The 23170-nt window shown below is 57.7% G+C and overlaps 2 protein-coding genes across 4 annotated transcripts; both read left to right on the top strand.

Moving 5' to 3' along the window:
• The first annotated feature begins 410 nt into the window (after positions 1–410).
• Men1 (multiple endocrine neoplasia I) lies at positions 411–5894 on the top strand. 2 transcript variants are annotated; one of them, XM_013021214.1, is made up of 10 exons: positions 411–481; positions 837–1297; positions 2006–2214; positions 2385–2513; positions 2808–2848; positions 2929–3016; positions 3577–3713; positions 4071–4206; positions 4608–4772; positions 4939–5894. In XM_013021214.1, exons 2-10 carry the CDS (start codon positions 853–855, stop codon positions 5419–5421), a joined length of 1833 nt encoding a protein of 610 aa, XP_012876668.1. In that variant the 5' UTR covers positions 411–481; positions 837–852; the 3' UTR covers positions 5422–5894. The 2 variants fall into 2 exon arrangements, with proteins under 2 accessions (XP_012876668.1, XP_012876667.1); XM_013021213.1 differs by having other exon boundaries at positions 437–469.
• Positions 5895–6301: 407 nt separating this feature from the next.
• Positions 6302–20472, top strand: Map4k2 (mitogen-activated protein kinase kinase kinase kinase 2). Of its 2 annotated transcripts, XM_013021140.1 has the most exons (32): positions 6302–6414; positions 6524–6581; positions 6798–6888; positions 6970–7034; positions 7351–7406; positions 7705–7752; positions 7835–7877; positions 8272–8344; positions 8437–8568; positions 8644–8706; positions 8960–9041; positions 9122–9229; positions 9851–9929; positions 10053–10111; positions 10922–10965; positions 11069–11107; positions 11200–11233; positions 11306–11408; positions 11491–11579; positions 11659–11700; positions 11799–11883; positions 11954–12033; positions 12117–12177; positions 12256–12373; positions 17560–17618; positions 17697–17800; positions 17886–18063; positions 19220–19288; positions 19431–19517; positions 19763–19833; positions 19921–19976; positions 20064–20472. In XM_013021140.1, the coding sequence occupies exons 1-32, from the start codon at positions 6319–6321 to the stop codon at positions 20149–20151; spliced, it is 2460 nt and encodes an 819-aa protein (XP_012876594.1). In that variant the 5' UTR covers positions 6302–6318; the 3' UTR covers positions 20152–20472. The 2 variants fall into 2 exon arrangements, with proteins under 2 accessions (XP_012876594.1, XP_012876595.1); XM_013021141.1 differs by lacking the exon at positions 6302–6414 and having other exon boundaries at positions 6526–6581; positions 7730–7752.
• The last annotated feature ends 2698 nt before the right edge of the window (positions 20473–23170 follow it).

The raw sequence follows: 23170 nt of genomic DNA on the forward strand, positions 1-23170 counted from the left end.
CTCCCCACGCCCCTGGCGCCCCAGCCTCCGAGCGCCGCGCTCCCCACGCCCCTCGCGCCCCAGCCTCTGCGCGCCGCGCTCTCCACGCCCGGCCCTGCAAGTGTTTTCAAAATAGCTTTTTTTTTGTCCCCCACGAGGACGCGCAGGGACGACTGGAGCGCGCCTGTCACTCTCCGAACTACATCTCCCAGAAGACACTGCGGGGCCGCCTCCTCGCCAGCGCGCGATAGGGGCTGATCCAATCGAGAAAGTGGCCCTGTTTCCCTGCCCCATTTCCCCCCCCCTCACCCCCCCGCAGGCTTTCTGAGCAGCGAAACTCCCATAAGGCACCGTGCGCCACCATTTCCAGACTCAGCAGGGCGGGGCCGGCTCAGGACTCCATTTCCCAGCAGGCGACGCGGCACGAGAGGCGGGACTCTGCTTCCCAGCAGGCTCCAGGCGGCGAGCGCCGCGGTGCCTTGTGTGGGATGTAAGCGCGGAGGTGGGCGCGGGGGACCGAGGCCAGGACTCTCCTTGGGATTTAGGGGGCTGACCAGAGGTCTCCTTCTGGAAGGACTCCAGGGTTCGGAGGGTATCATCGTAGAGAGAGGGCGGGACGTTTTTTGGAGGCCCTCAGAAAGGTCCTTGGCGCCCACCCCTGCAGGGCCGGGGGTCGCGGGTTTGGAGGGGACAAGGAGGCCCTTCTTCCTCGGCCGAGGGGTCTCGTCGACCGAGGAGGGGCAGCTGGTGGGCGCAGGTGAAGGGGGCGGGGAGGCGGGGGAGCCGCGGGGGGGCCCGGTCGGGGGTCCCCTCCCCCAAGCCAGACCCTCTTTCTCTCTCCCGGGACTCCCCGGCAGGCCGCCGCCCGCCGCTATGGGGCTGAAGGCCGCCCAGAAGACGCTGTTCCCGCTGCGCTCCATCGACGATGTGGTGCGCCTGTTTGCTGCGGAGCTGGGCCGGGAGGAGCCCGATCTGGTGCTCCTCTCCTTGGTACTGGGTTTCGTCGAGCATTTCCTAGCCGTCAACCGTGTCATCCCCACCAACGTTCCCGAGCTCACCTTCCAGCCCAGCCCCGCGCCTGACCCTCCCGGCGGCCTCACCTACTTCCCCGTGGCCGACCTGTCCATCATCGCTGCTCTCTATGCCCGCTTCACCGCCCAGATCCGAGGCGCCGTCGACCTGTCCCTTTATCCACGAGAGGGGGGTGTCTCCAGCCGCGAGCTGGTGAAGAAAGTCTCTGATGTCATATGGAACAGCCTCAGCCGCTCCTACTTCAAGGACCGGGCCCACATCCAGTCCCTCTTCAGCTTCATCACAGGTTGGAGCCTGACAGGTGGCCCCGGGGAGTAAAATGAATCTTGGCCCACCTCCTCTTCTCAGTGCTGTGTGGTTTACAGAACTCTTTTGAGACCTGGAAACCTAGTGGGGAGGGGCAGGTGTTTGTCCTTTGCAGTTGGGGGAAACAGATCCCAAGAGGGCAAGGGATGTGCCAGAGTCACAGAATGGCAGTACTGGGGCAGAAATCGAATCGCTTTACTCCAAAACCTTTCACCTTTCCTTGTGTCTGCTCAGTACCTTTAGCCCTGCCATGCAGTTTGAAATGCAGAAGGTGGCAGCAGATTGGGGGGGGAGGGGTGGGGAGAAGTGCAGAGATAAATTGGGAGGATTTGTTGGTGGGTGGCCACAGTGCCCTATTGTTACTATTGCTGTGATAATCTAATAGATGTGATGAGATAGGCAAATTTTTGAATTAATAGAAGTAGGTGATAACAGATAACAAGGAAAGGGCAGTGTCACAAGCTGTCTAGAGCTATGGTAGATCCAGAAAGCACCTGTCCTTTTCTGGGGACAAGCATGTAACTGGGGAGGTGAGCCTCTCCTATGGAAGACATGGGAGGTATTGCTGGAGCTCCATTTGAAGCCTGGGGGGCTGTGGGAGGGAATATGGCACATTGATACCTGGCTCCTCTCCCACTAGGCCAAAAAAGCCCAAGAGACCCTCTCTTGTTACTGCCCCCTTCTACAGGTACCAAACTGGATAGCTCTGGTGTGGCCTTTGCTGTAGTAGGGGCCTGCCAGGCCCTGGGTCTCCGGGACGTACACTTGGCTCTGTCTGAGGATCATGCTTGGGTGGTGTTTGGTCCCAATGGGGAGCAGACAGCTGAGGTCACGTGGCATGGCAAAGGCAATGAGGACCGCAGAGGCCAGACAGTCAATGCTGGTGTGGCTGAGCGGGTATGTAAGACCTCCAACCTTATCCCCTTGGTGCTCTGCTAACACAAGCTATCCAAGGGACTCTTCTTCCCTGGCCCATACACTCAGCCCATTGCCTGCAGTCGTTCCTGTAGCAGGCACACTGTGGGCCATCCTGACCCCTCTGCTCTTGCTCCCCCCCCCCCCCCAAGAGCTGGCTGTACCTGAAAGGCTCATACATGCGCTGTGATCGAAAGATGGAGGTGGCGTTCATGGTGTGTGCCATCAACCCTTCCATTGACCTGCACACGGACTCCTTGGAGCTCCTGCAGCTGCAGCAGGTGAGGGGTGTGCCTGCAGCACTGGGCCTGGCCAGGCTGCTGCCTCAGCTTGCTGAGGGGCCCTGGGCAGAGTTCATCTTTCTGTATGTGAATAATTCCTTTTCAGGGGTTCCTGGGACAGTGGAATTGAGACCCAAAAGGGCTTTGATTCCCTTGAAGGATTGCTTCCTGAATTCTAGCCCTCTCTCCCTAGTTGGGGAGTCCTTAGTGGTTCTGATCCCCCATGCCACCTGCTAGGAAGCTGCCCCCCTTTCTTCCCCCCCCCCAACTCATAACTCTCTTCTTCGGCCCTAGAAGCTGCTCTGGCTGCTCTATGACCGGGGACATCTGGAAAGGTCAGTAAGGAGAAGTAGCCAGACTAGGGCTTGGGGGCCAGAGCGGTGAGTGGCATCCTAGACTTCTGATCCTTTCCCAGGTACCCCATGGCACTAGGGAACCTGGCAGATCTGGAGGAGCTGGAGCCAACCCCTGGCCGGCCAGACCCGCTCACCCTCTACCATAAGGTGAGCATCTCAGGAGGTGGCAGGGGAGCTAGGCTTTGACAATGTCTGGGGTCTCCTTTCCGGGACATGCAGGGAACAGTTGAGGGAAGGGCTTCGGGTGTGTGGGAGCATCTTCCACACAGGTCCCCATTTTGTATCAAGTGCATTGTCTATAGTCAGGGCTGCCCAAGGGGTGCTCTGCACTCCCCAGCCTACGATTGGCAGGGCCTCAATTTGTCCCCTTAGTATCCTTCCCATGTATAGCAGAGGCCACATGTGGGAGCACAGAGGGTGTTGGGTCTGGAAACCTCTGGTATTTTTGTAGAAGAGTAAGTGACAAAGCCCCTCCCTGGGCCTTGTTCTGTGGGGGTCCCCACCCCTATAATATACTTCAGGCCTCAGCAGTCACCTCCCAGAGGAGAGTTCCACAAAGGGGCCAGCAGGAGGTGGAGCTGGGGTTGGAAGTGGGGAGGACTCCACAACTTCCCTTTTGTACCTTCCCTGTGTGACTCGATGGGGCATGCATGCCATCCCAGAAAGCAGGGGCTGCCTCCCTGAGGTTTCCCTGCCCCATCCCACAGGGCATTGCCTCCGCCAAGGCCTACTACCGTGATGAGCACATCTACCCCTACATGTACCTGGCTGGCTACCACTGTCGCAACCGCAACGTGCGAGAGGCCCTGCAGGCCTGGGCGGACACTGCCACGGTCATCCAGGAGTGAGGATCCCCCCACTGCGGCCTCCAGCCCTTCCTTTCCCCTTACTCAGTTTCCAACAACTCTTGTCCAAGACTGAGACCAGGGTTCCCAGCTCTGTCCCCTCTCCCTCCATTCAGTCCCCAGAGCAGCCAAGGCTACCATCCCTGAGGAAGTAGGGGCCTCTGGGTATACCTTTCCCATTTCTTTCCACCAATTTCTAGCCTAGCCCTACCTCCCCTCCTCAGTCTTGTGAGTACTCTGACATAGGTGCCCTTGTCTGGCTTGGGATGACCTGGGGGGAGAAAATCTGGGCTGTTCCCCCTGTTTGTTCCCTGGGGGCATCTGTCACAGATCCCACATGCTCCCTGTTCTCTCAGCTACAACTACTGCCGAGAGGACGAGGAGATCTACAAGGAATTCTTTGAAGTGGCCAATGATGTCATCCCCAACCTGCTGAAGGAGGCGGCCAGCTTGCTGGAGGCAGGCGAGGAGCGGCCCGGGGAGCAGACTCAGGTGAAGAGCTGGAGCTTCACTGGAGCCCACCCTAGGACAGGGTCCCCATTACACGGCTGGGGACTGTGTGTGGAAGTTGGCCCAGGGCTGTGTTCTCTTGCTGTAGCCAAGATCCTGGGATTGAAGGAACTGAGGATGTTTGGGGGTTTCTACCCTGTCTCTTTGGGTATATGGGGTGGCAGCCTTCTCTTCGATGGCCAGGGTTCTCACACAGGGTTAGATGGAGGTAGGAGACAGCCTTCCCTCCTCTGCCCTGGCTGAGACGGGCTTTATAAGAGGAAGGAGGATTTGAGGATGCTCCTGACCCCTACTCACCTCTGTAGTCAGCGCTCTGCCTAGGTGGGGACCTGCCTGCACCCTGGGTCTGACCTGTGCTCTACTTTCCCTTCCCCTTTGCCCAGGGCACCCAGAGCCAGGGCTCTGCCCTCCAGGACCCTGAGTGCTTCGCTCACCTACTGCGATTCTATGATGGCATCTGCAAATGGGAGGAGGGCAGCCCCACACCTGTCCTGCACGTGGGCTGGGCCACCTTCCTCGTGCAGTCCCTAGGCCGCTTCGAGGGACAGGTGAGGGGGCTGGGTGCTCCGTGGTATGACGTCACCACAGGGTGGTGGGACACTGCCATTCTACTTGGGGATAGATGGAACAGACCCTTAGCCGGGGTCGCTGGGGCCGGGTGGGCCCTGCAGTTCCCAACCGTGGTCTGCAACACCTTCCTGGCTGCTCGTCCAGGTGCGGCAGAAGGTGCACATAGTGAGCCGAGATGCAGAGGCAGCTGAGACAGAGGAACCCTGGGGTGAGGAGGCCCGTGAAGGCCGGCGGCGAGGGCCACGGCGAGAGTCCAAGCCAGAGGAGCCTCCGCCCCCCAAGAAGCCTGCACTGGACAAGGGTCCCAACTCTGGGCAGGGTGCGAGTTCGGGACCACCCCGAAAGCCCCCAGGAACAGTCCCAGGCACAGGCCGTGGCCCTGAAGGCAGCAGCGCAGCTCAGGCCCCCGCACCCGCTGCATCACCGCCACCAGATGGGCCGGTGCTCACTTTCCAGAGTGAGAAGATGAAGGGCATGAAGGAGCTGCTGGTGGCCACCAAGATCAACTCCAGCGCCATCAAGCTGCAGCTCACTGCGCAGTCGCAGGTGCAGATGAAGAAGCAGAAGGTGTCCACGCCCAGCGACTACACTCTGTCTTTCCTCAAGCGGCAGCGCAAGGGCCTGTGACCTGCGGGGAGCCCCGTCCCACCCTCAGTCCATCCAGCTGGGCTTCCCCCAGCACCCATTCCCCAGCCAGCCCCGCTGCCTCCCAAACAGCCAGATTGGGCCTACAGCCTGGCTCCGCCTCCACCCCACCCCAGCTCCCAGGTTTACAAGTACTCAGATGGTCGAGGCAGTGAGGTCCTCCAGCCATGGCCCTGCTCCTAGAGTGTAGTCCCCTCTCCGCGCATCCCGGCCGGCCAGGTGGATCGAGCCCCCGAAAGTGGGCCACAGCCGAAGCTCTGACCCCCGCCTCCCTCGGCCAGACTGACCGACTGCAGGCTGTGGCCCTCCCACCTGGGGAGACTGAGGCAGGCCTCCCTCTAGGGGCTGAGGTCTGCTGGCCCGGGACTCTGGGGCACATTTCCGCACCGCGGAGTCCACGGCTGGGGACCCCGCGTGCCCGCGCCCAGGGCGAGCCCTGATACCTGGACTCAGGGGCCCGGGGCCCGGCCATCCCCGGACCCGGAGGAAGCCTGCAGGGGGGTGGGAGGGCGCGGGCCGAACTCTTCCTGTTTTGTACATAGATTTATTTTTTAGTTCTAAGGCAGATGAATACATTTTGTTAAAAAAAAAACAAAAAAAAGGCCTGCACCTGTCCGTGTTTCGTCCCGGGACCTGCGGCTGGGGGTGCGTGGGAGGGGGCGGCCCCGCCCCGGCGCGCCCACCTGTGGCGCGGGCGCGGACGGCGGGGCGGCTCCCGCGGGCGCCTCCTCCCGGCCCGGCGGCGGCGCGGCGGGGCGGCCCCGCCCCGCCCCAGGGCCCCGGCCCCGCCCTCGCGGCCTCGGCGCCCGCCCCGCCCCGCGCCGCCCCGCGCCGGCTCCGCAGCTCGCGCCTGCCGGCCGGCCCGCCCGGCGCCGGGCCATGGCGCTGCTGCGGGACGTGTCGCTGCAGGATCCGCGGGATCGCTTCGAGCTGCTGCAGCGCGTGGGGGCCGGGACCTATGGCGACGTCTACAAGGTGCGCCGGGCCGGCGGGACGCGCGCGGAGCCGGGAGGAGGGGGCCGCGCCCGGCCGCGCGGGAGGGCCGCCCCGCCCCCGCCTCACCCCTTCGCCCCCCGCCCCGCAGGCCCGCGACACCGCCACCTCCGAGCTGGCCGCGGTGAAGATCGTCAAGCTGGACCCAGGTGAGGGCCGGGCGGGGCCTCTGCGTCGGAGCGGAGCGCGGGCGGGCGCGGGCTCGGTGCGGGCGCAGGGTGGACGTTTCCAAGACCCCCCTCCTGCCCCCGCGGCCCCGCCGGCCACCTGTCCACCTGTCCGGTCTGGAGGGAGGCGCCCGAGGCCCATTTTGCAGCTGAGCCACTGAGTCAGCCACCCCCTCTGTGTGCCCTCGTGCTCCTCAGGGGACGACATCAGCTCCCTCCAGCAGGAAATCACCATCCTGCGTGAATGCCGCCACCCCAACGTGGTGGCCTACATCGGCAGCTACCTCAGGTGAGGCTGCCCTGCCCGCCTGTCCCCGCGCAGCCCCCGCGCGGCCTGCGCGCCCACCCCAGCCCTGTGTCTCCTCCCCAGGAACGACCGCCTGTGGATCTGCATGGAGTTCTGCGGAGGGGGGTCCCTACAGGAGATTTACCACGGTGCGGGGGGTCCCCCCGGAGGGTGTGGGGGGTCCTTGGAGGGCTGTAGCCTTTCCCCCTAGCCCAACGTGGCAGCAGCCGGGGACAGGCCCGGCCAGACTTGGGCTTCTCTCCATTCCTGACTGGCTGTGTGACCTTGAGTGATAGCTGTCTTTCTTTGGGTTCCGAATTCCATCCTAAGCAGGAGAGGGATGTATCTAACACCCCTTTCCCTTAGAAGTCCCTGCTGCACCCCCTCACACACACTAGGGTGTCAGGGAGGGTTCCCATATCTCTCAGCCCTGCTCCATGCCAGCCCTCACCCTTTCTGTTTCAGCCACTGGGCCCCTGGAGGAAAGGCAGATTGCCTACGTCTGCCGGGAGGCACTGAAGGTAGCTGGGCCCATAAGACTCTCTAGCTCTCCAGGAGCTGTGGGTCCAGACCCCAGCTGACCAGTGGGGTGAAGCCAGCGCTCCAGACAGGACTGGCCCAAGGGGCTCTGGGTCCTAGAGGGGAAGGGGCCCCATCCCTGTTGCCGGAAGCAGCCCATTTCCCTCTTGGCTCAGTCACTTCCTGTTTGGGGAGAGGGGAGGAAGAAGTGGCTTGGGTGGGGGGCCCTACTCCGAGAAGGGGTTCAGTGAGAGGATGTGTGCCAGGTGGCTGCCCTCAGGGACTCCTCTTTGTCCTCAGGGGCTTCACCATCTGCATTCTCTAGGGAAGATCCACCGAGACATCAAGGTAGGTAGGGGCCGGCTAAGGGCGCAGGGTGAGGGTGCTGGAGGCTGGGGCAGCGCACTGAATCTCTCCTCCATTTTCACAGGGAGCTAACCTTCTCCTCACTCTCCAGGGCGATGTCAAGCTGGGTCAGTACCTAGGGACACACTCAGTACCTAGGGTTCTGTGGCAGCCCAGAAGCTCTAGAGAGTGCCTGGTGCCCTGGGATTAATCACTTTACTCCGCTGGCCTCAGTTTCCCCATGTAGGAACTGTGGCATAGTCCCTTCCTGCTGGTAGCTAGCTGTGGTTGGGCCTGGATGGCATCCTGGCGTGGGACCAAGGCACTGAGTCAGGGATAGAGGCTGGTTGACCCCTTGCAGGAAAGGGACCCGGCCAGGCCTGGGGCCAGTGGCAGCTGTGTCTGGGCCTGGCCACCTGCCCATCTGAGCCTTTCCAGGTGCATCCTGAGCCTGAGGCCCCGGAGTGATGGGGGAGGTGAGTAGAGCCACAGATCTGGTGAGAGCTGCTCTTGTTCCTGCAGCTGACTTTGGGGTATCTGGGGAGCTGACAGCATCTGTGGCCAAGAGGAAATCTTTCATTGGGACTCCATACTGGTGAGGCTGGGGCCTGGAAAGAGGAGGAGGGGCCACAAGTGGGGTTCCTGGCCAGCCGCACATGTGACACCCCTCCCTCCCCCCACTTCTAGGATGGCGCCTGAGGTGGCTGCCGTGGAACGCAAGGGTGGTTACAACGAGCTGTGTGACGTGTGGGCCCTGGGCATCACTGCCATTGAGCTGGGCGAGCTGCAGCCGCCACTATTCCATCTGCACCCCATGAGGTCAGCCTAGGCCATGCCCCTTGCCGGCTGTTTGCCCTGCTGACCCTTCACCCCTGACCTCACACCCTCCCCCAGGGCCTTGATGCTCATGTCAAAGAGCAGCTTCCAGCCACCCAAGCTGAGGGACAAGACGCGCTGGTGAGGCCCCTCCCCTCCCCCTTCCCGTGCTTGGACCGTCTGACTCCCCAGGGTGCAGGACCTGGTGTGGACGGGAGAGCAGGGCAGATGGCTGGTGATGGAGCCGTGGGCAGTAACTGTCCTGCCCTGATTGTTCCTTGCTGGGTAGGCCCTGCTGGGTTCTGGAAGCTTCTGGAGCAGGGATGGAATGATCAGCAGGATGCCCTGCATGGGGCCTAACCTCCCGCCGGGTGGGGGTTCTTGTACCCACTAGGACCCAGAATTTCCACCACTTCCTCAAGCTGGCACTGACCAAGAACCCCAAGAAGAGACCAACAGCTGAGAGGCTTCTGCAGGTGGGAGGCAGGGCGGGCCTGGGGCTCAATGCACTAATGTCTGGAGAACAAGGCTAACCTGAGCACCCTCATTCCTCCAGCACCCTTTCACAACCCAGCAGCTCCCTCGGGCCCTCCTCACTCAGCTCCTGGACAAGGCCAGTGACCCCCACCTGGGAACCCCCTCCCCTGAAGACTGTGAGCTAGAGGTAAGCAGGGAGCAGTGGGGAAGGGCGGGGCCGGGAACAAGGCCTTGACCTGATCTGGTTGGAAGGATCCCAAAGGAGATATTGGTCAAGGTCTGTCCCCCTCTTGACCCCCAGGACCTGGGCTCTGTCCTTTAGCTTTTTCATTCAAGGCTGGCTCTCTACCAGTTGGGCCCCAGCTTCATTCCCAACTTCTTGTTGGTTAATTGGAGATGAGTCTCACAGATTTTCCTGCCTGGGCTGGCTTTGAACTGCAATCCTCAGATCTCAGAGTAGCTAGGATTACAGGTGTGAGCTTAAAGTCACAGTAATTCCAGCACAGAGAGCTTGCCTATTAGGAATCTTCCCTGGGCTGGGTCTTGCTTCTCCTGTGATAGGTTCCCACTCTTGAGCCCAGGCTGACCCGGGGCCATGACTGAGTCATCTTGCTTTCGGTGTGATTTTTGGCAAGTCACATAGCCTCTCTGTGCCAGTTCTCCCATCTGTGACATGAGGGTGCCCATTTTAATCCCACGGTGACCTCAGAGGGTTTTCCCAAAAACAGAACACCCCATGTGTGTGCCCTCGCAGAATTCCTGGCAGGAGATGGGCGCTGGGTGCCAGTGCACTGCTTTTCCTTCTTAGACTTACGACATGTTTCCAGACACCATTCACTCCCGGGGCCAGCCTGGTGTGGCCGAGAGGACCCCCTCCGAGATCCAGTGTGAGTCTTCTGACTTGTTTGCCCGTGGGTTAGGGTGTGTGCTGTGTGTATACCAGGGTCTCAGTGTGTGTACGTTGTGGGGGGAGATGCCAGCCCCCTAACCCTGTACTCTGGGCCTCCCAGTTCACCAGGTGAAATTTGGCGCTCCTCGCAGGAAGGAAACCGACCCAATCAATGAGCCGGTGAGGGCTGTGGTGGGCCGGGGGTGGGGAGTGGGGTGGGGGTGGGTCTCTGATGTAAGAGATTGCTTTCAGACAGGGGCTCCCTGTACCACCCACAAATCTGTAGCTAATGGCTCCATTGTGGGCCAGTTTCCTTTAGACCGCGACTTAGAAGATGGGCCTAGGGCTAGTGGGGAGGTATGGCTCAAGTGGTAGAGCAAGCATGAGGCCTTGGGTTCAATCCCCAGTACCACAAGGAAGAAAAAAAAAAAAAAGCTAGGTACTGGTGGCTCATTCTTACAATCCTAGCTATTCAGGAAGCTGAGATACGAGGTTCCCAATTCCAAGCCAGCTCAGGCAGGAAAATCCAGTTAGCCACCAAAAAACCAGAAGTGGAGATATGGCTCAAGTGGTGCAGTCCCAGCGTTGAGCAAAAAAATCTCAGGGACAGCACCCTGATTCAAGCCTCCAGTACCAGTACAGCTACATGCACAAAATTGGCTCTGTCAGCATAGGTCTGACCTACACTCTGGTGTTACTAGTGCATTGTCCATCTTCCTGTCTGTCCTCTCTCCTGCCATCTTGCCTTCTGTATAGCTAGGATTACATGCATGTGGCACCAGTACCTCGCTTTTGTTTAGTTTTGTTCAGTGATAAAGTCAGGTTCTATGACCCAGGCTAGCCTGGAACTCATGAACTTCCTGCCTGAACCTTCTGAGTGTTCTGATTACATTCGTGGCTGCCACAGTGGCTTTCCTGCAACTTTTATTGACCTCTCACAGTTTTTTCTCTTTGCCTCCTTCCTTGTCTCTCTGCCTTGGTTTCCTCCAGTGGGAGGAAGAGTGGACGCTATTGGGAAAGGAGGAGCTGAGTGGGTAAGTGAGGGAGGAAAGCTGCAGCGTGTTTTGCGGGGGAGGGGGGGGCAGGGGGAGGTCCTGTAGTGAGGCTGACCTCTGATCCTTCCCCGCTGTCACACAGGAGCCTGCTGCAGTCCGTCCAGGAGGCGCTTGAGGAAAGGTGAGGGGCGGGGACTCTGGGAGGGGCGGGGACTCTAGGCCCAGGAGCCAATCCCATTTCATAGCGGTTGTCCACTGCTTTGTCTCCCGCAGGAGCCTGACCATCAGGCCGGCCTCGGACCTCCAGGTGCTGTAGCTGGGAGGGAGGGGATGTACACACAGGTGACAGGGCCATCTAACAGCCCAGCCCTCTTCCCAGGAACTGGACTCCCCCGATGATGCCATGGGCACCATCAAACGCGCCCCTTTCTTGGGGCCCTCCCCTGCGGAGCCAGCCAAGGAGCATCTCTCGAGCTCTCCAGGTGAGCCTCAGATTTGGGAGGCCAGGAGGAGCCTGGAAAGGGGCCAGGGCTGAAAGTCACCGTGCGGCCTATATACCTGCAGGAACCCTGCCCCCACGTCCCCCAGGCCCTGGCAGCCCCTCAGTGCTGCCCACCGCCTGGGCCACCATGAAGCAGCAGGAAGATCCTGAGGTGAGGGCCAGGAGGAGGAGGGGCTATGGGCACTGGGCAATGAGGTCACCTTGGCCCTAACTCCTTCCTTCCCTCCCAGAGGTCATCCTGCCATGGGCTTCCCCCAACCCCCAAGGTGCACGTAAGTGTTCACCTGTGTGTGTGTCCCGCTCAGCTGCTCTCCTCACCTGCCCGCCCACTGCTGCCCCGGCCCCCCTCAGCCCCTCGCTTCCTCTACAGATGGGCGCCTGCTTTTCCAAAGTCTTCAATGGCTGTCCCCTTCGGATCCACGCTGCCGTCACCTGGGTCCACCCTGTCACTCGAGGTAGGCCAGAGGAGGACCCACCCCCCTCCACGTGGGCCACTGATCTCTGACCCTGTGCTCACACCTTCAGACCAGTTCTTGGTGGTGGGAGCTGAGGAGGGCATCTACACGCTCAACCTGCACGAGCTGCACGAGGACACCCTGGAGAAGGTGAGGCTTCTGGCCTTGGGGGGGTGGGGCAGAGGCTCAGGGAGGCTGCACGCCAGCCAAATGCCCCTCACTTTGCCCCCTAGCTGATCTCCCACCGCTGCTCCTGGCTCTACTGCGTCAACAATGTGCTGCTGTCACTCTCAGGTAGGGGGCGGGGCAGCTGCTGAGCCCCTGTGCCCTGAACTTCCCCCTAAGCCCCCGCTTGTGCCTTGCTCATGGCAGGGAAATCCACACACATCTGGGCACATGACCTTCCGGGTCTGTTTGAGCAACGGAGACTACAGCACCAGGCGCCGCTCTCCATCCCCACGAACCGCCTCACCCAGCGCATCATCCCCAGGTAGGGGTTGCGCGTTGCACTGAACTGGAGGGCAGGGGCTCTGATGTATCAGCTGGTCCCTTATCCTCCCTGAGCCCCAGGATCCTATTGGTCAGTACAGGTACTAGCCACCTCCTCACCAGCCGCAGCTATTGGGCTTCCTGATGGCCGGTAGCTGGGCGATGCTGGACATAAAGCTTCACGAATTCTGTGTTGGAGAATCAATGGAGATGACTCCCTTTGCAAGATGGTCCCTGTCCCCACCTGATGCTGAGGTGGGCCTGCTGGGAGATCCTTGGGGGACAGAGGTTGCAGAGTGGAGAGAGATCAGAGTCTGAGAACACATGGTTTCTGGGCAGAGGAAAGAGCAGAGATGTGTGTGAAACAGTCCAGGACCTCCATGGTATTTGGCTGAGGCCGAGGAAGCTGCCCTGGTGGCAGAGCTCTTCTGTTGCTGCTGCTGCTGCTGCTGCCACTGCTGCACCATCAGCGTTTTTAAAAGATCGATCTGAGTGCCAGTCAGGATTCTTCCTGTTGAAGGTGATTTCAGCTGACTGGCCAAGAGCTAGGAGTGGTGCCATAGGCCTGTCATCCCAGGCTGAGGCAAGAGGATCTGAAGTTCTAGGCCAGCCGGGGCGACCTAAAAAGACCCAGTCAAAAGCAAAACAAAACAACTCATTGGTTTAAGCACAGAAGTGAGTTTAGTGTTTAATGTAGCTGAAGGTGCCAGGGTAGGCTTAGCTTCAGGCTCAGTTGGATCCAGGTGCAGGTAGCACTGGTAGGAACTGGCCTGCATCTCTGGGTTTAACAGACTTTCTTCTCAAAGGACAGAACAGATGGGGCTACCTGTAGTCCCAACCCCATGGATCTAGAACCTCCATTCCCAAATCATTCCCACAGAGGTTTCAGGCCACTTCTCATTGGCCCCGCTGAGGTGCCGCCTCGCTCTCCAGCCAATCACTGGGACTGGGAGATAAGATATCTAGGCCTGCCCTGGGCAGGAGAACGTCTCAGCCCTCTTATAGAAAGATGCTCGGCAGAGGCACATGCTAATGAGTTGTGGTGGACAATGGAAGGTGAACTGGGAAAGGAGCGGGCCCGTGGGCCAGCCTGGGGGGGCATTTAGAGTGGACTGACAAGGTTAGGGGACAGAGTAACCCTGAGTGTGTCCTAGGTTTGTGAGGCATGGGCCATGTTGGAGAGAGCACTTAGTCATTCAGCTGATGACGACAGTGCTCAGAAGGCTCCTAGCAGAGTCCCGGGGCACAGATGAACTCTGGCCCTTGTCATGGCGTCTATTGCTTGTGGAGGGAGGCAGGCAGTGTGGAGCTGGGTCAGGGAAACTATTTGGTGGCTGATGGCTCAAGAGATCATCCAGCCACTGGGACATCAAGGGTGGCGTTGAACAGGTGCTCAGGAAGGCTTTGCTGAGAAAGTGCTGTTTTGGGCAATAGAGAGCTGGGGTACTGTACCTCCGTGGCAGAGCTCTTGGCTGTTGTATGTAAAGCCTGGGGTTCTGTCCCCAGCAGTGCAGCAGAAACAACAAAAGACTAATCCTGTAGATATGTGGGGAAGGCCATTGGGCAGAAGGCTGGGCCAGTGCAAAGGCCCTGGGACCGAAAGTCAGCTCGGTCTACTTGAGGAACAGCAATGAAGCAGTGTGGTGGATCAGATTGAGTGAGAGGGAGATAACTGAGGAGGCCTTCAGCTTTAACTCAGAGGGCAGAGAGAGTGGGGCGGGCATGCTGCAGAGTGACCCACACTGAGATCACCAGCGACAGGGCGAGGGTGGAAGTAAGGAGGTATTGCAGTGCTGGGGTGGGAAGCAGTGTGCACGAGGGCTGGGGTAGCAATGGAGGAAATGCAAACCGGTCCAGTTCTGGTACTGTTTTGCCAGTGGAGCCAGCAGGATTTCCTGATGATAGGCAGTAGAGGGGAGAAGGGCGTGGTGGGGCTGACCAGGGCCCTGCCCTGGCTTTAGGAAGGATGGAGCTGTCATCAGTTAGAGGTGGAACAAGAGCCAGGAGGAGCTGAATTCAATTTGCATTGACGTTTGTTTTTGCGCCAGATGCCTGTGGCTCACATCTGTGAACCTAGACACTTAGGAGGCTGAGATCTGAGGAGTGAGGTTCAAAGCCAGCCCAGGCAGGAAATCCTGTGAGACTACAATAAACTACCAAAAAAGTCAGTGGAGGTACGGTTGAAGTGGTAGACATCTAGCCTTGAGAAAAAAAAAATACCAACGGATAAAACTAAGGGACAGTGCCCAGGCCCTGAGTTGAAACCCTAATTCTGGCACACACAGGGCCTATGCTTGCCAGGCAAGTGCTGTACGAAGATGCAAGCCCAAGGTACATTTTTTTTTTTTTTTTGTGGTGATGGGGCTTGAACTCAGGCCCTGGGAGTCATCCCTGAGCTGTTTTTTGCTCAGGGCACTCAGTGGCACTTTTTGAGCCACGTGCCATTTACGGTTTTCTGGTTTTCTGGGGGTTACTTGGAGATAAGAGTCTCTAGACTTTCTTACCTGGGCGAGCTTTGAACCTTGATCATCAGCTCTCAGCTTCCTGAGTAGCTAGGATTACAGGTGTGAGCCACCAGTGCCTGGCTGTGGTTTTGTTTTTTTGTTTTTTTCTTGGATTTTGCAATTTTTTTTTTTTTTTGGTCCAGTAGTGGGGCCTGAACTCTGGGCCTGGGTACTATCCCTCAGCTCTTCAGCTCAAGGCTAGCGCTCTACCACTTGAGCCACAGAGCCACTTCCGGTATTTTTCTTTTTGCTTATGTGGTGCTGAGGAATTGAACCCAGGGCCTCAGGCATGCAAGGCAAGCGCTCTACCACTGAGCCACCTTCCCAGCCCTTTTCTTGGTTTTTGTTTTTGCTAATCCCAGGATTTAAACTCAGGGCCTCAAACTCTAGATCCTCCAGATTTCAGCGTCTTAAGTAACTAAGATACAAATATGAGCCATCAGTGCTCGGCTCAAGATGCACGCGCACGTGCGTGCGTGCGTGCGTGCTGACTGTGCTGGCTAGCTCTGGGGCTTGAATTCAGGGCCTGCGCACTGTCCCTCAGCTCTTCAGCTCAAGGCTAGCACTCTACCACTTGAGCCATAGCACTGCTTCTGATATTTCTGAGTGGTTTATTGGCAATTAGAGTTTCATGGACTTCCCTGCCCGGGCTGGCTTTGAACCATGATCCTCAGATCTTAGCCTCCTGAGCAGCTAGGATTACAGGCGTGAGCCACCGGCACCTGACTTTTCCTTAGTTTTTTGCTTGAAGCTAGCACTCTTCCACTTGAGCCACAGCTTCATACCTGGTGTTTTGGTGGTTAATTGGAGATAAGAGTCTCATGGGCTTTCCTGTCTGGGCTGGCTTCCAACTGCAATCTTCACATCTCAGTCTCCTGAATAGCTAGGATTACAGGTGTGAGTCACCAGCGCCTGGCTTCTAAGATACATTTTGAATGTGCCATGCTAAGGAGATCTCCATCCATCTACAGCTAGAGGGGGTAGAAGCTCCAAGGAGAGGGCTGGCTCTGGGTTCAGATGCCATGACCAGATGTAGAGGTGGGGCATGCAGCAGGGGACCTGCAGGGAGGGTAGGCAGTCCAGGCCCAGGGCAGCACTGCACCTGGTGTCCACTGTCCTCTGGGCTTCCTGAGCTTCATCCCCTGTCCAGCCTCTGCTTGGGCCCTGGGCCTGCAGGAAACTGGCCCACTGAGGCCCTGGTGAGGCACTGCAGCCTGGGGCCCGTGTCTGGAAGGTCAGAATCACAAGGTCCACGTTGCACATAAAGAAGAGAAAACATGAATTACTCAAGAGGAAGAACCAAATACAAAGCTACATGCCAGAATGTATGCCACAGTCCTTCCCAAAGGCCAGCTGGGAGGACAGCGAGAGGAAGAAGGAGGGCAGAGGGCAGAGAGGGGCAGACGCCGGCTTCCTCCCAGGGGCCCGTCTTGGCAGAAGTACAGACAGAGCCTGAGTCACATGGCCCTTTCCCTAGAGAATACTGCGTGCTCCCCATCATCGAAGCCACCCGCTCCCTGGCCCTGCAGGCCTGTGGCCCCCACCAGAGCAGTGATGGAGGGCAAATGGTTACTGTCTGAAGCCTTTCTTCCCGCAGGGCCTGTGGGTGCATCTGTGAAATGGGCCAGCGCAGCCCAGCAATCCAGAGCCCGACTCCACTCCTGCCACTCTCCTTCACATGGCTTTGCCCACAAAAGAATTGCTTTTGGGCCTGGGAAGGTGGCTCAGTAGTAGAGTGCTGGTCTCGCACGCATGAGGCCCTGGGTTCGAATCCTCAATACCACATAAACTGAAAAAGCCAGAAGTGGCGCTGTGGTTCAAGTGGTAGAGCTCTAGCCTTGAGCTGAAGAGCTGAGGGACAGCGCCTAGGCCCAGAGTTCAGGCCCCATGACCAACAACAACAAAACAAAAAAAAAGAATTGCTTTTGTTTTGTGTTGTTTTTGTGTGTTGATACAGGAGCTTGAACTCAGGGCCTTTCACTCTTGCTTAGCTTTTTCACTCAAAGCTAGAGCTCTGCTGCTTAAGGTACAGCTCTACTTCTGGAGATAAGAGTCTTTCTAGAGGGCTGGGAAGGTGGCTTAGTGGCAGAGTGCTTGCCTAGCATACATGAAGCCCTGGGTTCGATTCCTCAGTACCACAGACACAGAAAAAAAGTGGCTCTGTGGCTCAAGTGGTAGAGTGCTAGCCTTGAGCAAAAGAAGCTCAGGGACAGTGCTTGGGCCCTGAGTTCAAGCCCCAAGACTGGCCTGGATTTGTCTGCTCAGACTGACTTCAAATCAGGATCCTCAGGTTTCAGCCTCCTGAGCAGTTAGGATTACAGGTGTGAGCCACCAGCTCCTGGCTCCTAGAACTCAAAGCAAGTGGAAAAGTAAAGCTACCAGGCGCACGTTTCTCCCCGTAGGAACTTGTATCATCCTGTCTGCGGCCCAGGAAGTGGCCACTAGCATTACCCACATTCTGCAGATAAGGAAATTGAGGCATGGATGGGGGAAGTGACTTGCACAAGGCCACGAGGGCCCTGGGTGTGACTCTGTGGACTCCGGGCTGGAGAGCTGCAAGGTGGCCGCAGTGATGGGGTGTCGCCGTGCTAGTGTGCAAGATAAAGATGGCCACCCTACAGGGCTCTGGCTGTCGATGGCTCCCCAACTCCCTACCCCCCACCCCCATTTATCACCCCTCCAGGCGCTTTGCCCTGTCCACCAAGATTCCAGACACCAAAGGCTGCCTGCAGTGCCGTGTGGGTAAGAGCTGGCCGAGTGGGGCCCCAGCAGGGTGGGGCACAGGCTGAGCTCCCTGCCCACCATCTGTCTCTCCCTCAGTGAGGAACCCCTACACGGGTGGCACCTTCCTGCTGGCCGCCCTGCCCGCCAGCATGCTCCTGCTGCAGTGGTACGAGCCCCTGCAGAAGTTTCTGCTGCTGAAGGTGAGGGGGTGGTGGGAGAGGCCCAGGGAGTCTCAAGGCAGGCAGCAGAGACCCGAGTACCCCGACTACCCGGCTCCCCCTCTAGAACTTCTCCAGCCCCCTGCCCAGCCCAGCTGGGATGCTGGAGCCGCTGGTGCTAGACGGAAAGGAGCTGCCGCAGGTGTGTGTGGGTGCTGAGGGACCCGAGGGGCCTGGCTGCCGCGTCCTGTTCCACGTCCTGCCCCTGGAGGCCGGCCTGACGCCTGACATCCTCATTCCCCCTGGTAATCAGGGAGACTGGATTGGGGGGGGGGGTGGTTGGCAAGCAGATAAGGGAGACAGAGGCGGGAGTTAGGGGCTGGGAATCACAAGCCACGGCTCCCCAGAGACCTTGGGGCCCAAGGACATCAGAGTGGGTTTAGAACTCTCTGCCTCCCTTTAGCTGGAAAGATCTCCAAGACTAAGCCTGGCATGGTGGTGCAGCCTAGAGTCCCAGTTTACTGGGGAGGCTGAGGCAGGGAGGATCGCTGAAGTAAGTCTAGGAGTTGAAGGCCAGCTACAGTGAGAAAGGAGCTGGGCACCAGTGGTTCATGCTTGTAATCCTAGTAATTTAGGAGGCTGAGGTCTGAGGATTGTGGCTCAAAGCCAGCCACCTAGGCAGACAAATCTGAGTCTTGGCACTAGTTAACTAGCAAAAAGCCAGAACTGGAGGCATGGCTCATATGGTTGAACACCAGCGTCAGTCAAAAAAGCTAAAAGTGTAAAGCCCTGAGTTCAAGCCCTAATATTAGTATGCATGTGCATATATGTGTGCACGCACGCTTGCATGCGCGCGCGCACACACACACACACAAGAAAAAATTATTGTACCAAACAGCTGACAGCCAAGAAAACTCTAGCTGCCAGTGCTCAGGCCTGGCAGCATGATAGCCTTGCTCACAAGAGGGATTTGTTTTGTTTTTTTGGTGCTCATTCTCAGGGCCTAAGTGCTCCCCCTGAGCGTTTTTTGCTCAAGGATAGAGCTCTACCACTTGAGCCACAGTGACACTTTTGGTTTTCTAGCGGTTTATTGGAGTCTCAAGCACTTTCCTGCCCTAGCTGGCTTTGAAACACGATCCTCAGATCTCACTCAGCCTCCTGACTAGCTAGGATTGCAGGCGTGAGCCACCAGCAGCTGGCAGAATTTCATTCTTGAGTCTCCCGGCTGTGCATTGCTATGCCTGGGTCACTCGTGAGGAACCGAGGCTGACAAGGGAAGAGTGGAGCCCACTCACACCTCCCTGGAAGATGTGTCCTGCTAGGTCCTCAGGAAGTTCCTCCCCCTCTCTTGAGTTTCCTGGTAGGGGTCAGTGTGAGATGGCTGAAAGTGGTTGTGTGTCCCATAGATGCCCCATATCTTGGGGGCTCAGTCAGGTCTGGTCCCCTTTTCTCTGCCCACAGAGGGGATTCCAGGCTCTGCACAACAGGTGATCCAGGTGGACAGGGACACAGTGCTGGTCAGCTTTGAACGTGAGTACCTCTGTGATCCCTGCAGGAGCACAGGGGGAGTAAGGGCTGGGGGTGGGGGTGGGGGCAGGGATCTGCCCTCCTTTGGAGGGAGCCACTCTGTCTCCCCCACACGCACACAAACACCAGCTCCATTCCTCTGTAGGCTGCGTGAGGATCGTCAACCTGCAGGGTGAACCCACAGCCACACTGGCCCCTGAGCTGACCTTCGACTTCCCCATAGAGACCGTGGGTAAGTGAGCCAGAGGTGGGGTGCAGGGGTGCCCTCCTAGCTCAGAGTATAATACAAGGTGGCCCAGGGGGCAGGAGCTGGATGGAGGGCAAGAAGAATGCCTCCAGCTCTTCTGGGGAGCCATCCTGGTCATCCACAGTTAGGACCCCTGAGGCCAGAAGTGGGTTCTGGGGGAAGGGGGGGCGGCTGGCTCCTGCCTCAGTGGGTGGAGCTGGGCAGGTAGAGCCAGCCCCTCCCCCCTGCAGTGTGCCTGCAGGACAGTGTGCTGGCCTTCTGGAGCCATGGCATGCAGGGCCGCAGCCTGGACACCAATGAGGTGAGTTGGGCCGGGCCACCCCCACAGCCCTCGTGTCTTTGGAGAGGACACCTGCTGGAGTGATTTCAGTACCCCTTTGTCTTCCAGGTGACACAAGAGATCACGGATGAGACGAGGATCTTCCGAGTACTAGGGGCCCACAGGTAGGTGGTGGCATCCCTGAGGTCAGAAGTGGACCAGCATGCCTTGCACCTCCTGCCTTGCTCACCAGGTGCCTCTTCCCTCACTAGAGACATCATACTGGAGAGCATTCCCACAGACAACCCCGGGGCACACAGCAACCTCTACATCCTCACCGGCCACCAGAGCAGCTACTGAGCCGTCCCTCCTGCCCCTCTGGGCAAAGCGCGGAAGAGCCTGAGCCCCCCACTCTGCTAGGGCTGGAGGGCAGAAATAATCCTGACCAGTGTGTGGGGGATGTCCCTCAGGGGGAGGGCACCTCCCCCCCCCCGTTTAGCAATAACTGGACCCCAAGGAACTGCCACCACCTCCCTAGTGTGGGGACCCCCACACTGGCACAGTGGGGGCCATCCTGCCAATCCATTCCATTTTGTTTCACATTCCCACTTTCTGCTAAGAGCCTGCCCCTGGCTCTGTCTGGGGAACGTGTATTTAAAAGAGAACTATATTGGTATGAAAGCTGGCTGGTCTTATCCCACAGGTCCCTGTGGGCTGAGGAGCTGGCCCCGCCCCCGCCGCCTGGCCCCCCTCCCTATCTGAGGGTGCTTGGTGTTCCTAGTATCTTCCTGGCAGCCCTCCACTTTGCAGTTTTGGAGCTTTGTTGTTCAGCACCCCGAAGGACCATGCAGTAGGGACACCCAGAACAAAGAGATCATCTAGGGAACTCTTGCCCTGCAGGACCTGACCTGTGTCCCTGCCAGCGGCTCTGTGATCTAACCTGTTCCATGACTAACAGCTACTTGCTGGCTTCTGCCTCCCGCAGCGCCCCTTAGAGGTGCCCAGCAGCGCAGTGCACTTGACAGGCTAGGAGAGGAGACGGGGCTGAGTGTGTGTGAGACCCCGAAGGGCTCCTTGGCACAAGGCTCCAGGGTCACGACCAAGATGCAGATGCGCCCTCAAGAGGGCCCATTATCGCGGGAGCCCATGCTCAGATTGGGCTTTACCTTGCCCTTCTCCCACAGCCCCTGAGCACAAAAGCCCAGAACCCCAGGTCAGGAGCTCTACAGCCTCAGGCACTGACTGCCTGTTCTTGACCACAGCCTTTGGACAGGGGAGGACAACCAAGACAGGGAGGGCGCTGCCCCTGATGGAAAGGGGCATACAGGCAGGGCCAGGCCAGGGAGGCTGGAAGCTCCGGGAGCAAAGGTTCGAGACTCCGCCGGGGCCCATCAGCATGCTGATGTTTAAGATGACCTTTCCTATGGCTGGTGGGAGGGCAGATGACAGCTCGTATGAATAGACACAGGATATCAGTGATCCCTTCCCACCCACCTGAGGAGTCCTGGCTGTGCTGTTTCTAGTGACAAGTGTTTCTTGGCTGAAATGAAGAGCTAGATAGACTAGGGGAGGGGACACATCTGGTGTACCCAGTGAGACCCGAGGGGAGAGGCACTTTCCAAGCTCTGAGGGCCAAATTAAGAGGGAGGTATTAGGGCTACCTGGCGAGTTCCTTCCTCCCAGTTTTCCAGATTTCTTGGAAGAATGCTGGAGGCAGGGGTGGAGAGGTGAGCACCTAGGAGGGGCCAGGACACCCTGACTCCAGTTGTCCTGGGTTAGGTCTGTGACCATTACCACGACAACAGTAGATAGCGCCACCTTGTGGTAAACCCTGGAGGCCTTAGATCCCACCTGAAGAGGGAGGGGCTTGGAGGTGTAATGTGCCAAAGGGGGGTTGGAGATGTGTGTGTGTGAAAGGAAGGGCCTCTGACAAGTTTTCTGCCAGCAAAGGCAGGCATAAGCCAAAGAGAAGGTAAGAGAGCAGGGAATGTATACTGACTGAGACTAAAACTCAACTTTATTTATATATTTGTTTATAGATAGTCCTTGCTTGAGGTACATATTTTGAAATACAAAAGATAGAATGAGTTGGGTGTGGTAGGACATGCCTGTAATCCCAGCACTCAGGAAGCAGAGGCAAGGCAGGAGGTCCAGGCCAGCCTTGGTCACATAGCAAGACTTTGTCTCAAACATTAAATAAAGTATTTTAAAGTTTCCCTCCTATTCCCCCAGTTACCCATGTCCCAGTTACTTTTGAGCCCTTCTAGCACTATTTATGCAAATTTAAAGTATTTAAATGTATTTTCTTTTTTTTTTTTTTTTTGTCGGTCTGGGGCTTGAACTCTGGGCCTGGGCACTGTCCCTCAGCTCAAGGCTAGCGCTCTACCACTTGAGCCACAACACCACTTCCGGTTTTCTGAGTGGTTTATTGGAGATAAGAGTCTCAGACTTTCCTGCTTGGGCTGGCTTTGAACCCCAATCCTCAGATCTCAGCCTCTTGAGTAGCTAGGATTACAGGCGTGAGCCAACAGCGCCCGGCTCAATATATTTTCTATACACTTGGGTATATACATATTCCACATATATTGCCAACTTTGCTCTTTTAAATATGCCTGGAGATTTTTTTTCTTGATCAGTGTTGTCCTTTGTTGTTTTATAACTCGCAGTGGTCCAGCTGTATCTGGCTCCCATAACTCATGTTAATGCACCGTAACTAGATCCCTCTGGATGGAAAAGCTAATTGTTTCTACCACTGCGATATTAAAAGCGATGCTGCGATAACCATTCTTATCCAGTGCTGTTTTGTGTGTATCCCGGCAGTGGCCCTGCTGGATCAGAGGTGGATGCATTTGGCATGACAGCCACTGACAACTCGCCCTCTGTGGGTGGAATGGGGCAGGCAGGACATCTTTAAGTTGTTCTGTGGATGAAGAAAGGACACAGGCATCTCTGGTGTTCAGGAAATGGTCACACCTGCAGCACACCTGTGGAGATGGTTAGCAGAGAACCCTGATGATGCTCATCACATTTCCCTAAGAGCACAGGAGGCACATTCACTGTGGGGAGGAATGAGCATGAGCATGAACTGGGGGGTCAGCCAATTTTCCCCAGATAGAGGGGTGTGTGTGTGTGTGTCTGTGTGAGAGAGAGATCCTGAGCCAAGCCTGGTTCCCTCTACCTATGCCACAGCCTTTCCTAAAGGAAGGGCTGTTGGCAGGACAGAAAGTGCTGCTGTAATGTACTTACTACAACTATACAGATGAGTCAGGAAGAAAGGAACATCTCCCAACCTGCAGGACTTGGCGATTCCCAAAGAGGATCTTGGCTGACACTGGTTTTCTCTTTCCTGTTTACTTTTTTTTTAATATATATTTTTTAT

This window comes from Dipodomys ordii, unplaced genomic scaffold (genome assembly GCF_000151885.1).
Source record: "Dipodomys ordii isolate 6190 unplaced genomic scaffold, Dord_2.0 Scaffold54, whole genome shotgun sequence".
NCBI lineage: Eukaryota > Metazoa > Chordata > Mammalia > Rodentia > Heteromyidae > Dipodomys > Dipodomys ordii.

Excerpts from the sequence above, each read along its gene's own strand:
- Men1 (XM_013021213.1), top strand. Across the intron at positions 2,215-2,384 it reads ATGCTGGTGTGGCTGAGCGG|AGCTGGCTGTACCTGAAAGG; the intron begins GTATGTAAGACC and ends CCCCCCCCCAAG. Across the intron at positions 3,017-3,576 it reads CGCTCACCCTCTACCATAAG|GGCATTGCCTCCGCCAAGGC; the intron begins GTGAGCATCTCA and ends CCCATCCCACAG.
- Map4k2 (XM_013021140.1), top strand. The coding sequence starts at position 6,319 with ATGGCGCTGCTGCGGGACGTGTCGCTGCAGGATCCGCGGGATCGCTTC. Across the intron at positions 7,878-8,271 it reads CCAGGGCGATGTCAAGCTGG|CTGACTTTGGGGTATCTGGG; the intron begins GTCAGTACCTAG and ends TTGTTCCTGCAG. Across the intron at positions 9,230-9,850 it reads CTGAAGACTGTGAGCTAGAG|ACTTACGACATGTTTCCAGA; the intron begins GTAAGCAGGGAG and ends TTTCCTTCTTAG.